Source organism: Puma concolor, chromosome B2, assembly GCF_028749965.1.
Source record: "Puma concolor isolate L17-30 chromosome B2, mPumCon1.1.hap2, whole genome shotgun sequence".
Lineage (NCBI taxonomy): Eukaryota > Metazoa > Chordata > Mammalia > Carnivora > Felidae > Puma > Puma concolor.
Genome location: NC_141671.1, coordinates 114,534,668 through 114,551,904, shown reverse-complemented (window position 1 = coordinate 114,551,904; position 17,237 = coordinate 114,534,668). Strand labels below are relative to the sequence as shown.

At 35.7% G+C, this 17,237-nt stretch overlaps 1 protein-coding gene across 2 annotated transcripts in view; it reads right to left on the bottom strand.

Annotated features, from left to right (window-relative positions):
* The window catches only part of RNF217 (ring finger protein 217), a 126,433-nt gene that overhangs the window by 20,577 nt on the left and 88,619 nt on the right, over positions 1 to 17,237 (bottom strand). For both annotated transcript variants that reach the window (XM_025925933.2, XM_086707748.1), the window contains one exon: positions 10,665 to 10,829. In XM_025925933.2, the coding sequence (XP_025781718.2) occupies positions 10,665 to 10,829 (165 nt within the window). The remainder of the gene's footprint in view (positions 1 to 10,664; positions 10,830 to 17,237) is intronic.

Here is a 17,237-nt window from a genome sequence, read left to right as displayed (position 1 = left end):
TTATTAGTTGATGGACATTTAGGCTCTAATTTGGCTATTGTTGAAAGCACTGCTATAAACATTGGGGTACATGTGCCTCTATGCATCGGCACTCCTGTATCCCTTGGATAAATTTCCAGTAGTGCTATTACTGGGTCGTAGAGCAGTTTTATTTTTAATTTTTTGAGGAACCTCCACACTGTTTTCCAGAGCAGTTGCACCAGTTTGCATTTCCACCAACAGTGCAAGAGGGTTCCCATTTCTCCACATCCCTGCCAGCATCTATAGTCTCCTGATTTGTTCATTTGAGCCACTCTGACTGGCATGCGGTGGTATCTCAGTGTGGTTTTTGATTTGTATTTCCCTGATGATAAGTGACGTTGAGCATCTTTTCATGTGTCTGTTGGCCATCTGGATGTCCCCTGTGGAAAAGCGTCTATGGAATGGGTGCGTTTTGAGAGCCCCTGGAGTGCGTTTGTAGTGATGTGTGAAGTGCTAGAGAACTGCGGGATCATCTATAAGAGCCAACATTTATACTCACCAAATTCTTTCTTCAGCAACCACAGGACCAGGCGGCTACAGCTCAGACATAAGAGCCCACAGACATAGCGTTTGAGCTAATTTTATGTGAACAGGAGCAAATTAATCATTTTCTCTGAATCAATACATTCTTGCCTACAGCACTGTACTATAGGATTTAAGAGAATAAAATATTTGAAGGGAAATATCATGACAAGTAAATTCTCTTAATTCCAAATTCACAATAAATTATGAATGAACATAATTCACTTTCCCCTGCCTGCTTTTTGGTCCAGTTACTTAACCTCACTCAAACAGTTTCTACATCTTGAAATGGTGGTAATTACCCTTTCCTCAGTACTTTTTTGGAGGTTTAAATGAAATAACAAATGTAACTTATATGCTACTGAGCCTATCATTTTATTATTACTGTGTAATATCTTAAAGTTTTCTCAAAAGGCATTTAACAATTAAGATCTGGACGGCACATTGAAATCTATCGTTTTAGTATCATATCTGAGGGTTTGATGAGACAATGTATGTCTAAAACTATAATGGAGACTGACATTTAGTAAATAATATATCTTATTATTATTATTATTATTATTATTATTATTATTATAATTGTGCTAACACCACAGAGTATTATATCAAGGCATTTTTATGAATAAAATACAGATGTCATATCAGAAATCAGCACATTTTGTTAATAGTTTGGCTGGAGGGGCAGAGGGAGAGGGAGAGAAAGAAACATAAGCAGACTCCACACCCAGAGCAGAGCTCGATGTGGGGCTTGATCTCAGGACCATGAGATCATGACCTGAGCTGAAATGAAAAGTCAGATGCTTAACCAAATGAGCCACCCAGGTACCCTGGTATTTTTTTTTTTTTTTTAAGAAAAGTGACTGTCCTGTTACCTAGGAATAGGAACTATGTTGACTCTGGAATAAAATAAATGACTTATTTACCCATTAATCAATGTACAATTTCCAATTAATCATCTCTATTCAATGTCTTATAAAGTGTCCTAAAGAGAGATGTGAGATTATTTATACAAGAGAAAATTAAGGTGGTCACCTACAGGTAATCTAGTCACCTGTGACTAGATTTGTATCACATTACACAAATGTTTATTTAAATATTTGTCTTATCTGACATTAAGTGACAAGGTAATTTGGAGGAGGAATATTTAAGGCATTCCCCTTCATTTTTCCAAATTAAAAAAAAAAAACTGACCATTTTGAGAAATACTGACACTAATTTTGCTTTAGAAAAGCCCAGGATGCTGAGCAACATTCAACTTGTATTTGAGGAAGGAAAAAAATGTAAGAGCCAAATCCTTAGAGGTTGTGTAGGAAAATAGAAATGGTTCAAATGGGTCCAGAAAGTTATGATGTTATATTCCTTCAGTTCCCTTGTTAGATTTTACTTATTGTTAATCATGGACTATTACAAACATTTAAAAAATTAAAGTTAATAATGTAACAGACCTACACGGATTCACCACCTGCATTTAATAATGTTAACATATTATAATATTTGCTTCAGAAATATTTTTGAAGAGATAACACTTCCTTTATACATACTGCTTTCTTTATACAATTGTTTCTTAACTTTAACTTCCTGCTTGCTTTAAACTGGCTTGCCTCAAGTTATCGGATTAAAGGGCCTGAAGGTGTGTTCACCTCTATTTTGAAAGTACATGTGTTAAAACAATAGATACTCAGGGGATACCTGGGTGGTGCAATCCGTTGATTGTCCGACTCTTGGTTTTGACTCATGTCATAACCTCACGTTCTGAGTTTGAGTATCAGGTGAGTGTGAGCCTCAGGCTCTGTGCTTGGCAGTGTGGAGCCTTCTTGGGATTCTTTCTCTCTCCATCTCTCTCTCCGGCTCCCTGTCTCTCTCTCTCTCTCTCTCTCTCTCTCTCAAAATAAATAAACTTAAAAAAACAAGTAGATTTTTTTTAAATAAATATACTCAGAAGGCATTAATCTGGCCTTTGAAAAAAATGGAATTTTAACAATTCAAAACTGCACAAAAGAAAAACATGATATGGCTAACAGTCAAAATCTGGTTAAGATAAGTAGCACAAATTGACTAATATTAAACTGTTTTTGCAACAACCAGAGGATTGGATCATTAATCATTTTTGCAAAGTTCTCACATTCTTCAAGGCTTCACAACTGTTTTACCTTTAATGAAGCTTATTAAAACATTAGACAAAAATATTAGAGATTTCTAATGTTTCTTTTGAAATCTACAATGATTCATGCCTTTAGAAACATCCAGCTGGGCAGCGGGGGTTTTCCTATCACCTGACACGCATTTCTTAATGAATTAAATATTTATTTTAAAATTTCCTAAAATAAACAGACTATTTTTATTTTAGAGAGAGAGAGAGCACGCAAATGTGAGCAGGGGAGAGGGGCAGAGGGAGAGAAAGACAGAATCTCAAGCAGGGACCACACTCAGTGTGGAGCCCAATGCAGGGCTTGATCCCACGACCCTGGGATCATGACCTGAGCTGAAATCAAGAGTCAGACACTCAATTGACTGAGCCACTGAGGTGCCCCTAGACAGACTCTTTAAAAAGTATTTGTTCTACAATAAAATTGTATGCGGTAGCCACTTTCTGGAAAAAAGGAAACAATAAAATAGATAACTTTCTTTTTTGCTTTTAATTTAGAACCATTAAAGAACCATAATGAGTATATACACTAGAATAGTTTAAGTATTTTGAACTTTTATTTTAAGTTTAAAGTTTATTTATTTTGAGAGAGACAGCCCACCTGTGCATGCAAGTGGGGGAGGGGCAGAGAGAGAGGAAGAGAGAGAATCCCAAGCAGGCTCCACACTGACAGTGGGCCTCGAATGTGGGGCTTAAACACAAACTGTAAGTTTACGACCTGAGCTGAAATTAAGAGTCAGAGGCTCAACTGACTGAGCCACCCAGCACACCAAGTATTTTGAACTTCTAAATTTTTTTTTTCAATGTTTATTTATTTTTGGGACAGAGAGAGACAGAGCATGAACGGGGGAGGGGCAGAGAGAGAGGGAGACACAGAATCGGAAACAGGCTCCAGGCTCCGAGCCATCAGCCCAGAGCCCGACGCGGGGCTCGAACTCACGGACCGCGAGATCGTGACCTGGCTGAAGTCGGACGCTTAACCGACTGCGCCACCCAGGCGCCCCTGAACTTTTAAATGAAAACTTAAAAAAACACCATTTGCACTTAAAAATGGTTAAGATGATAAATTTTGTTTTCACCACAGTATAAAGAAGCACCATTTGACTCAATATTGTTTCCAAAAAACTTCAGTACAATTTAAATCTAAAGTGTATATGTGAAATTGCTTATAAAATATGTTTATTCATTTGTTTTGTAGTGTATAATCTTATGTTTGTTAACTTTTGGGTGTGCATCTCACTTTTCATTTTCTTTGGATTAGCAATTCTTTTTCTTATTAACTCCATTTGATATCTAATTTGTGCTGTAAGACATAGTCTCAAGATGAACTTTTACATGAAATTGAACAAATATTCTAATACTTCTAACAAAACTGAAATCCCCTACTTGCTTTAAAGTGAAACTAGGGGCACCTGGTTGGCTCAGCTGGTTAAGCATTTGACTTTGGCTCAAGTCATGATCTCACGGCTTGGCTCATGAGTTCGAGCCCCATGTTGGGCTCTGTGCTGACAGCTCAGACCCTAGAGTTGCTTTGGATTCTGTGTCTCCCTCTCTCTCGGCCCCTCCCTGACTCATGCTCTGTCTGTTTCTCTCTCAAAAATAAATAAACATTAAAAAAATAAACTTAAACTAAAAAGTATCATAAATTAGACTTAATTTTGTAGTAACTATGTTCACAAAAGACATTTTAAAATTACCATACCTTTTCTATAGGCTAAGAATTTACATAAGACAGGAAATATGTTTTTAAGAAAAAAAAATAGTGTCTCAAGTAGAGAATTATAAATTAAGAAGCAATGAAATTCAAATAAAAATGGCTACGCAGGATGCCTGGGTGGCTTAGTCAGTTGAGCATCTAACTCTTAATTTTGGCTCAGGTCATGATCCCAGGGTCATAGGATCGTGCCCCACATTTGGCTCTGCGCTGAGCATGGAACCTGCTTAAGATTCTCTCTCCTCTTTCCCTCCCTTTTCCCTCTCCCCCACTCATATGCTCTCTCTCTCTGTCAAATAAAAAAAAGCTAAGTAAAGTTAATCTTATTATGCTGCTATTAACTTTTTATAAAAATGTCTTATAAATAGATAACTTCCAGAAATGTTTGCATATTTTCACCTCACCCTAAAAAAATCACATTATGAATAAACATCTTAATCACATATGGAAGAAAAATATTTCAACACTAATTCTGTTTATCTGCCAAAATTCAATTATGAAAATAATTTTGATTTCTCAGCATAAGTCAGATCTCTTCATAATATTATACCACATATTAAACTGGTCTTTTCACTTGAGGAAATGGTAAAAACTCATGGGAGACATAACATTTATAAGCAAATAAAAGAGAGGTTGTTTTATTTGGAATGTTAAATAAAATAGCAAATTAATAAACTATCAAAACTTGTTTGGATGGGTACCTTTTACTAGAGCAAAATCATTTAAATTTTTTTCAATGTTTATTTTTGAGAGAGCGAGAGAGACAGAGTGTGAGTTGGAGGAGGGGCAGTGAGAGAGGAAGACACAGAATCCAAAGCAGGCTTCAGGCTCCAACCTGTCAGCACAAAGCCCGATACAAGGCTCAAACCCACGAACCGCAAGATCATGAATCTGAGCCAAAGTTGGATGCTTAACCAACCGAGCCATCCAGGTGCCCAAAAAGCAAAATCACTTAACACTTACCAATATAAGCACAGAACTTCCTTGAAAAATTAGCAGCAGCAAGATTAGGGAGTTCAGAAGGGAGACTTTTTTTTATGTTCAAGTTTTTATTTAAATCTAGTTAGTTAACATATAGTGTAATATTAATTTCAGGAGTAGAATTTAGTGATTCATCACTTACATATACCACCCAGTGCTCAACACAAGTGCCCTCCTTAGTACCCATCACCCATTTAGCCTATCCCCCCTGCCCATCTCCCCGCCCATAACCATCAGTTTATCCTCTATATTTAAGTCTTTCTTATGGCTTGCCTCCTTTTTTTTTCTTTCACCAATGTTCATCTGTTTTGTTTCTTAAATTCCATGATAAATGAAACCATATAGTATTTGTCTCATAAGAGAGACTTTTACATATATTAATGTAACATATGGTTAGGGAAAAATTACAAATCAATGGGTAGGAGGAGAATTATGTAATAAACCCTATTAGGTTAGATGATCTTAATTTGGAAAAAATTAGTGCAGGTATCCAATGCATAATAAACATCACAATAAGTTATGATTAAAGAGTTAAAATATATAGAAGTTAAATAGTTAAAAAGAAAAGGAAGAAAATAGACTGGTTTATCAAACTTCTGGATGATAGATAACTTTCTAAGCTTAGGAGCAAAATATTTATAAAAGATACATAAATATATAAAATATGTGTGTAAAATATACAAACATGAATATGAATGTAAATATAAATATGATGTGTGTTTTTATATCCATCCAAAAAGAAAATGAATGATATATTTGGCTAAAAAAATTTTTTTTAAATGCGTGCACGCACACACACACACATTAAGTAAAAATAGAAAATAAAAAAAGAAAGAAAACCATCATTGATATAAAAAAAGAGTAAAAGATGGCAGGAGAGAAAATATGCCAGAAAAGCAGTTATTATTTTCAAAGAGCTCATGTAATCTGATATAAAAAATATGCCGACCGATCCATGCAAATGGGCAAAGGACACACAGAAAACTCAAAAGTGGCATTACAAACTGAACATTACATGAATTTATATTCAATCTAAAAGCAAATAAGGAAATTCAAAATATAAGCATAAAATATTTTTAAACTATTAAAATAGCAAATATTTAAAAATACTTGAAACACTAATAAGAAATGCTTATATAGAAACAGGTCCTCAAGTTTTTTTCTGGTGAAATTATAAACTGTTTCAATCTTTTCAGAAAGCAAATTGGCAATATGTACCAAATGTTAAAAACATTGATATCCTTTAAACCAGTGTTTATTTTTAGAAATATATGCTTTTAAAGGTCCAAAATAGGGGTGCCTGGGTGGCTCAGTCAATAAAGCATCGGGCTCTTGATTTTGGCTCAGGTCATGATCTCACGGTTCTTGAGTTCAAACCCCCCATCAGGCTCTGTGCCAACATGGCGGAGCCTGCTTGGGATTCTCTTTCTCCCTTTCTCTTTCTCTCTTTCTCCCTTTCTCTTTCTCCCTTTCATCCTTTCTCTGCTCCTCCCTCCCCCTCTCAAAACAAATTTAAAAAAATAAAAAAATCTTTAAAGGTCCAAAATATGGAAAAAAGATATATTCAGGATATCATCAAGACATTATTTAGTTTTTATATCATATATATAGGTAAATATATATTTTTTAGCCCTAAAGCCAAAGACAGCTTTGGTATCCAGTAGCAAAAGGCATTTAAGAGTTAATAAGCTAATTAAACAATTGTTATGGAAACTATTTAGTGATCTGAGAAAGGTTTGGTATGGTAAATGGGAAAACAAAGAATATCAAATGATCTGCATACTACAATTAAAACTTTAAAAAGTTTCTTAAATAGGGGAAAGACGGAGGAGATACAATAGCGAGTACACTGGAGAGGCAAGATTCTTGATAAATTTTTTCTCTTTTCCAAATTTCTATTATGTTATAGGACTTTTGTAAACAAAGCAATCATTTAAAAATCACAATTATTAAAATTATGAATCAATCTAAAAAATATACCTATGCAGGGTATAAAAATATCAAAATACTTTGGCCATAACAAAATTTTAAACACATTTGATTATCATTGAGAGCAGATACTTATGAAAATATATATAATTGTTTTGTCCACTTGCATTATGCAAAATTGTTCTTTTTCATAAACTCTTAGCATCTTCCTCTTTTATATTTATAAATTTAATTCTTTTAATTGAAAATAAATAATTTTAGGGGAGCCTGGGTGTCCAGTCAGTTAAGTGTCCAACTCTTGGTTTTGGCTCAGGTATGATCTCATGGTTTGAGAGATTGAGCAAAGAGCCTGCTTGGGATTCTCTCTCTCTCTCTCTCTCTCTCTCTCTCTCTGCCCATCCCCTGCTCACACACAGACACACACACACACACACACACACTCTCTCTCTCTCTGTCTCTCTCTCTCAAAATAAGTAAATAAACATAAAAAAATAAAATAAATCATTTTAATACACATATTTTCACTTCTGTTAATTTCACACTGATTTCTACTATGCATTCATAGCCATTTAGTTTAACTTGCTTCATATTTATTTATTTTCCAACATTTTATATTTATAAATTTAAATGATTATTTATGAAAGCAAAGCCTTGGAGTATAAGATAAATATTAAGTCATCGAGTAGTGTCTCCTCATGGATTTCTGTTATAAGAATTAATGTTTCATGGGGGGAAATAATTTTAAGGTACAACAACAACAACAACAAAAATCACAGTTAAGAAAATGCAAAGCTATAAAGTCATATGCTTAAAAGAAAAGGAAGACTGAACCATTTGTATTCAAATCACGCCCCAAAATATGACATAAATGACATGAATTGTATGGAACCTGAATCTCACCAGAAAGTAGATTCTGTGCTACACACTATCACGTAAGTGGATTTCGTGGTTCCTTGGCTCCTTTCCTTTCAGCCATTTGAAAGCTAATTCTTTTTCAAGCCCCAACATTTTAGCTATTACTTCAAAGAGCAACCAGTATGGATGTTCTCTCTTAACTGTTTATCTATACTTGTTAAAACTGTGAGAAGTTGTTAGAGCATTCAGAAAACTCCTTATAGTTGGCTGCTTTTTCTTTCTATATATCAGAGTCCACTTAATGTTAGACTGAGGGATTATAGTAACCAATGTATGTTTTTATGTATTACCTCAATTCATTCAGAATTTCCTCAATGTGCAATGCTGCTCTGCTCATTCAGCATATGGTTGTGGAGCCAGGCTAACTGGTAATTGTCTTTACAACGTTCCAGAGAAATAAAAAGTATACTTTTGAATAAAGTGTTAAATAGAATGACTTAACAGCAGTTCTAAATTCCTACTGGTCTTTATTTAGTCGAAAGTGAGTAGCAGCTTTGAATAAACTGAAAAGGCAAGAGAAAGGAGGAAAGGCCTCATTTTCTCATTGTTCTTCAGTGTATGAAAAATGGAAGTGTACTGAGAGTTGATGCAGTGATCTGGAACAACTCTAAAATCAAAACGATAATTGTGGATGAATTTGCCTTCCACAGGGAAAACAAAGAAAGCTTTAGCTCAAACATCTTTAGACATGGCTTTTAAGGAGCCAGGTCATCTAAACTATTTCAAAAGTTTTTTCAGTTGCTAAGAATGCAACATGTTATTAGAGGCAATACTTTTACTTACTATATGTGCAAACTAGTATGTGAATCTAATACAGTGAATCTGTGCATTACATTTATGCTCATTAATAGGCTTCAGAATATGCTTTATTACTTCAAGTAGGATTTAAAATGATTAATTTTTAAAAATTTTCTGAGAAGTCAAATTTTATTTATCTGGTGCTAAGTCTCCAGGAAGGAATTGCAAAATTGTTCTTAGGCCCAATCTGCACTGATTTCTTTCTTCTTTTCTTTTAGGTTAAAGTTAGTTAACATAGAGTGTAGTATTGCTTTCAGGAGTAGAATTTAATGATTCATCGCTTACACCCAGTGCTCCTCCCAAAAAGTGCCCTCCTTAATGTCCATCACCCATTTAGCTCACTCCACACCCTCCTCTCCTCCAGCAACCCTCAGTTTGTTCTCCATATTTAAGAGTCTCTTATGGTTTACCTCCCTCTCTGTTTTTATCTTATTTTATTGTTCCTTCCTTTCCCCTATGTTCCTCTGTTTTGTTTCTTAAATTCCACATGAGTGAAATCATATGATAATTTGTCTTACTCAGCGATCAAAAAAAATGCAATCTTGCCATTTGCAACAATGTAGATGGAACTAGACTGATTTCTAAAGATTAATTTGGCAAAAAGTGGAAAACATACCAAAGAGTGTACATACACATATACACACATATAAGTTTCTAAAGTGAGCTTTGAGGGAAAAAGAAAAAAAAAGAAAAACTCCAAACTTAAACAGATCCCTATCCTGTAAGTATCAAATCCAAAGTTTTCTGGCTGGATTTACTTGCTGATTTCTCTACAGGTGAGCCTTCCCTGGCTGTTTGCATGGTTGACTTTCAACATGTAAATCTCAGCTCAAATGCCTACTAACTTTTGATTGCCTGCGTGATAATCAAGAGAAAAATGAGAAATGGGATTCATAAAATCCCTAAGTTCTGACTTCAGCTATTAGCTTCTACTGCACCAGATTTACAAAAAGCAAATGATCAGCTTAATGTAATCCTTAAGTGATAAGCAATGGAAGAGGGAGAGAAAAGCAAAGGATAGCAGGACTCAGAGCCTGCATAATTGAATAGTGATTATAGTACATGCGGGAAACTAGAAATAATATTTTACATTATTTTTATTCCGGCTTTTCCCTATACACACATCTCCATTTTTATTTTTAGTGTTTTTTTGAACAATTCAGATTTTTTTAATGTTTATGTATTTTTGAGAGAAAGAGAGCACGCACACGTGTGGACATGAACCGAAGAGGGTCAGGGAGAGAAAGGGGAAGAGAATCTAAAGCAGGTTCTGCACCGACAGCAGTGAGCCCAAAGTGTGACTCAAACCCAGGAACCATGAGACCATGACCTGAGCCGAAGTCGGACGCTCAGCTGACTGAGCCACCCAGGTGCACCACACCTCTCCATTAGAACATAAAAACTTTGAAGTTTAAAATCAGTAATTATATGCAGCCTCCTTAAATTCTGAAGTATAATGCAAGTAAAAAGAATATATGTCGTTTATATGCAAAAATCTTCCATTCAGTTATGTAACATAATTACTCTTCTAAAATGAAACAGCAAATAACCTGCATTAAAACAGTTACACATATAATTCACTTCAATATTGTAAATGTTACCGTTCAGCGATTTTCTGGCAAAGGTTAGTTTTCTCACCTTGCACTTTGGACACTTCTGGGCATTCCTCTGCCCATGCTCAATTTCACTGGCCCAGTGACGCAACAACTTGTCCCCTTTTTTGTACTCCTTGCAGTTAACACCTTCATGCCAAGGAGAGTGGCACTTAAAACACCAGACGAATTGGCAAGTGGGGCACTGGATCTGTATAAGGAAAAGTAAGATTAAGCACTGGTAGACATATTGACAGTTCCTAAAAGGATAAGAATGATGATGCTTGAGGAGATTAGCTTGAAGGTTATAATCTGTCCAGACTTAAAATATTACCCCGCTGTAAGATTACACTACAATGAGATGTAACTGTTCTATTATTAAAGGAGGAAAGAATTGCTTTGACGTAGATGGTAAGGCTGTTTGTAGACCATACTGGAAATAAACATTGGGACATTCTGGAAATTATTTTGGTTTTAAGAAAATCTTCTAGATTGAAGCACAGAGTAAGAGCTGAAGTCCACAATGCTCTGAACCTGCAAACTAGGCTGCTGCCCTGAAATTCACATTTTCTTTGAACCAATTTCCCAGGAGTTTCCATTGCTATTACCAATGGCTTCATTAACTTTTATAAAATCAAAGCCTCACAGATGCTCCATCAAATGAAAAACACAGTGGCAAATAAACTACTATACCAGCATTTACTAGGTAAATGCCATCTAAAATAAAGGACATGCCTCATTTGCTATTAATCTAAGGGAGGTTAATTATAAAATTAATACAAAGGATCCTATTAGAAATATATCTGTATGGTGATCCTGTGGCCTGTACCTAGGAATCCATCAAAAAAATGTCTTTGCATTTTCACTATGTAGAGGTATATGTGAGAGTATGTGTTTATGTTCATTGAAAATATTTGTTTTCCACTTGATATGGAAGACATTTTTCTTACTTCCTTCATTTTGAATGATAGTGAGGTGTCCCATTCTCATACAATATTTCTGGTGTTCACTCTCCAAGAACATATAGGCATAATTTGAATTTCTCAGCCCTGTTAGATTAAAGTGAATAAAATGTCTCAATATAAACAAAACTGATAACTATTCTCCGTGCTCCTGTATATTATTTCACACAGCATGAGTGAATTTACTGACTACACTTTGAAAACTAGTTAGAATTTCTTTTGGTAAACTGCTGACAATATCTCTGCTTATTTTCTCGGAAAACCACTTTTTTTTTTTTGACAACAAAGCTTCCGATATAGAGATTAACCAAGGAGAAATTACAATCACAGATCTTATAACTCAAAGCACTGCAGTTTTTACTAATGTCAAGAATAGATAATATTCTTCCTATGTAAACATGAAGTAACAAAAGTACTTTTGCTTTTAATTTATATCAAAACAAAATGTTATTTTGTCAGAAAATTTTAAACATCATGTCTATTTATTTATTGAAATTCTCTTAGGTATAATATTTATACCACTGCATGACATGAAGTATTTATTTTCACCTCCAAAATAATGCTACAAAGTAGATAGAATCACAAGTTTATAGATAAGGAAACTAAGGCTCACAGAGATTAAATAACTTGTCCAAAGTAACGTAGCAAGTTTGCCTTAAGAAGAAATTTAAACATAAGTTTGTGTAGCTCCAAAGCCAGCAAGAAAGAAAGTATTCTTTCTTCAGCATTTGAAAACAAAAACCATAGAAGTCAAAGCCATGGTTAAGCTATTCAGTAAGTCAGAATTCTTCATGACTACCAAAAAAAGTGAATGTTGAAAATCCTTTTCAAAATTTTATTTACAGAAATTAGGAGACTTCTTGGTTATAAAAAGGAAGCATGTTGCTATTTAGTCATTTAAAGTAATCATTTTTGCCTTCTCTGGTCATTAAAGTTAAATAGTCATTTTAAAGTAAGAAGAATGAGTTGAAGTGGGTAAACTCCAGATAATAAAACAATATAAAACGATCATCTCCCCCTTGTCATTGAACAATGAGGAATAAATGTAAATATCACATGAGGCGTATGAATGTAACTTTCTCATGTAATGAATGAAATGGGGAAGAAGTCAGAAAGACTCGTTTTTCCTCACGTGTCTGCGATTATCAGAAGGACTTGAATATTTAAGTAAATTCCCTTCTATTCAACATGATTCATAATTTTAAATCACTGACCTCTAGCACTATCAAATAAAAAAACTTCTTTGCTTTTTAATCAGTCAGATTGTGTTTATGAAATGAACAGAAGAATGAATGAAATGGCACTTTGACACTGGGATTAACTCTGTGGATGTCAGACATCAAAATGGTTCAAGGATCTTTGTGACCAAGTGCTAAACTATCACCCCTATGGATCCCTAATGAAGACAATTAGAACCGTATGACTCTCCTAAGGTACCAGAATGATAAAGAATCTGATACGTGGGTGTCTACACCAGGGACTCAGGCTCCCAACTTTGCATAATAAACAGCTAAGTCCTGTGGCAATCTTCACCAACGTGAACTCGGTGGCAAACTGTGAAAAGAGTTTTGCAGCAAGCTCTCAAATGAAGATGAATAATTTAAATTCAGATCCAACTGCTTACTGTCTCTCACTGAAAACATTAAAATAACTATTGTTTTGCTCTGGAGTAAGATAATAAAAGGATTAATAGTCAACCCCAACAACACTGTTGTTCTATATTGTCTACATGCTAACTGTTTGGTCTGAAGATGCCTTATTCATTGTGACCTTAACCATATTCAAAATTGGCCTTCTATAAAACACAAACAGACATCACTGCTGCATCTTCTTTCACTCCTTTTTTTAATACTTCTTCCTCCACATGAAATGCTGTCTTACAACCACAGCCCTTCCACACGGAGTGCCTGCCTTCTGAGTAATTATATTCATGCAGAGGCCACTACATTCTATCCTTTCTGTCCCAAGTGTGGTTGGAGGGGCAGCTACATCAGCGTCGCCTGGTAGTTTGCTGAAAACAAAAATTCATGTCACGGCCCTTACCTACTGAATTAGAGCCTGTATTTTCACAAGGTCCCCTGGTGATTCACATGCATGCTAAAGATTGAGAAGCTCTGCTCGATACCATCTGACCCTATATCCCTGGTCACAACTGATTACAATAGGGATGAGTCCCTCAGCAAAACATGTATCCACTGGCTGGCAAGCAGTCTATGGGGTGGCTGGCATGAGTTTGTGTAGCTGGGTGCTCATAGTTGAACAGAGATTAGGAAAGACAGATTTATTCTCTTGAGGAGTGAAATGGGGATACACATAAACTTTACCTTTGCTGTGAAGACAAAGGTGAGAAAAGCTGAGTGAGCACAGTGCAGATCACAGAAGGGAACAACGGACATTCAGGTCCAGTGACGCAACAGAAGGGCTCTCATGCAAACAGAAAGAGTGCCCAGTTCTCTGTATTTTCAGTGGCTGCTGAGGCTGCTTTACTGCCCTTCCTTCTTCCTGTGGAGCCTTGCAGGAAACCTCGTTAACTCAGGTAGCTTGAAAGAAAGTATATCTCTGTCTCTTGTACTTGGAGAAAGTCCAATGAACACAATCTGTCTATTGAAATCTTATCTGGATCAAATACGACTTGCTTGAAGATGTCTTCCCTATTTCTCCCAAAGAGATTCAGTGTCTCTTTTACAGAACTCCCATTAGACATGTAGATGTCTAATCTCCTTAACAGGCTACAAGTTCACTGAGGACAAAGGATGTCTCAGGCATCCTGTGTTTCCTGAGATAAGTAACATAGAACTTCTGGCACATGGCAGGCACTCAAAGTTATTTGTAAAATGAATTATTTTACACACAGGAAGCACTACATATTGGGTAACATTAAATGAATTCAAAGAAAAATCAACATATCTATCTAATTTATGACTAATGGCTGAGATGGTATCATTATTTCTTAGATTACTAGATGATATTTACTAAATATTTTATCCACATGACATTTTACTGAGCATCATGATCATGATCAAACTCTCCTACAAGAGACAGGGGGCTGCAAGTGTTTTAAGAATAAAGTTATCAGAGTTAAGAATCTTGAATAACTTGTCCCAGAATCCATGAAAGATTAAAAAACCTTTATATTACATTTTTGACTTTTGAATTCCTTTAGTTTTTACAGAAATCTGGGCTACAGTGACACTCAGATGACAGGTTAAACCCATCTACTTGCCCTCAGCAAATGGTGTTTTCTCTTGACAGTTCGTCATACCAAATAAAAAAAAAAAACCCACAACATAAAAAGAGTTCAAAACCAAAAGGCACCCCAGAAACATCTTTTTTTTGGCTGAAATTCTATACACTCCTATATATATATAATTATTTTAAATCACAAAATCATTACTTACTAAACATAAAATACTAGATAATCTCTGTGTATAAATGCAGCATTGCAAATATGAGCTAACTCAGTTTTCTAAGAAGAATTTGTTTTATTAGAACTATAGGTTAAGACAGATACTCAATAATAAAACATATTCACCATTCATTTACCCATTCAAAAAATATTTATTGAGTACCTTCAAGTAGTAGGTACTGAATGTACTGATTTTAGGCACATAAAAAAGAATGAAAATACTTATCCTCAAGGAATTTACTGAAGACAGACAGATACAAACCCAGAGAGCTATAAAACGGTGTCATAACCACTAAACTAGAAGCTTGGACAAGTGGGTGCCATAGCAAAGGTGTTTCAGAGAAGGCTGGAAGAGTAATGTTCAGAGAGAATGTGGCCTTGAAGGGTGAGTGGAATGTGCCTGGGGCAAGTGGTAGGGTAACACTTTTGGCAGAGGGCACATCCTAAGCTATCACAGAGGCTGAAAGCACCCAGTGCATGGGGGGAAATAGCAAGTGTTCTAGTATGGCCCAGAGATGTCACCTCAACTGGTTCAATCCTCAGCCTTGCTGAAGTGTCTAATAAACAGAGTCCACTCAGTCTTACATTTATGCTCCTATACTCTTGATGCGTCTCTCAAAATACACTGTGGTCCAAACTTGCTTACATGAAACATACAACTTATGGCTTTGTCCGTAGCTTAACATGACTTAAGTCTTTGTCAGACTAGGCTGTGCCCTGAAGAAACTGATCAGTATATAAATAATAGAGAAATGGCATGGTTATAAAAAGTTTTATGATAAGATGGTTTTCTTGAAGACAAGAAGATTGTGAAGAAGTACAGGGTACAATAGAGAGGAGAAAAGTATTCGATGCATGGCTTCAAATACTTTCAAAGAAGCACTATTTGCTCCCTTATATGATCAAATCCTAAAGCAAGAGTGGCAGGTTCTCCACATGGGGAAAACATGGCTTGACTTCTTGCCTTGATTCTTAGTCTGTAAGATTAGTCCATTAGTCCCCTTCTACTTGGGATCTCTCCCTGAATATAGTGCCAGTAATATACAGGCTTCATGAGGCACTGTTCCCTGAACACAGTCCAAATGTGGCCCAGTGACCCTTGCCTTAATTTCTCACAGCATGGTCAACCTAAGCTGGAAAATGAAAGGAAAACTTTCCTAGAGGGTAGGGATCAAATGAGGGCAACAAACAAACAGACAAACAAACAAACAAAAAACAAGTTAACACATAAGATAACCTGTATGGAGATATAGTGGTTATTTATATAAATAGCCTTACCGACATCCCTCATATTGATTTCTAGGCTCCTTTTACATATGCAACACACTATTTATCACACAATACATTCACTTTAGTACTAGCTTTCATTTTCAATAGAAAGACATACTCTTCTAGGGGTTCTGTCTTTGCAAAGAATCCTCTCTCCCTAATTTGAAAAACATTGTTTCATACCAATCCATTTTGCTTCTACCACTTGGAAACACCTTTAAGCATTTGTAGACTTTTCCTCTAAACCTAGAAATCAAGGCCCAGAGAAGAATCTGTCTCAACTTATTTCTTGTTTGAGGACCTACCTCTTCATCGGTGAACATAATTGGCACTGGAAGATTCTGCCCTGATTTAATCCAAAATTACTAGCCAGAGCAGTATGGCATCATTTAATTTTCAATAAGACTTCTATTCTGAGCACAACACAATAAGGCTAATATCTCAGAGTCAACCCACCTAAAGAAGCAGGAGGACCATCTAATTACATAGTGTACGTGGGGAAATGGGACTAATGTCTGTGACCGAAGGTAAAAACAAGAGATAGGTCTCAGCCTGAAGGTAACAATGAATTCTTTCAGAACGGAAGGGAATTAGTCTGTAAGTAGAAAGTTTCTTAAAAATGGGAGTGTTGAATCAATGTCTGAATGGCCACCTGTAAGCATTTTGTAGACATGATTTATGCACATGAAGACTGTTGCATTAGGTTCCCGCACAGATCTGAGAGGGTACACATGGCAAGGTAGAAGTACAGAGTATGGTCGGTGAGAAATGCACAGAAATTCCAGACCATTTTAGAACGAGCACCAGACTTGGCTTACTTCTACCCACTCTTCTGCACATGGTCAGAGAGAAATGATTCTTCAGCTTGTCTCTTCTGCTGAAGACCCAAGAGATGATGTAATGAAGTGAAAAAAACAGAAACAGTTTTCAATCTCAATGTAGGTCGGTTTATGGTAGCTATGAGTCTTGATTATAACAATTA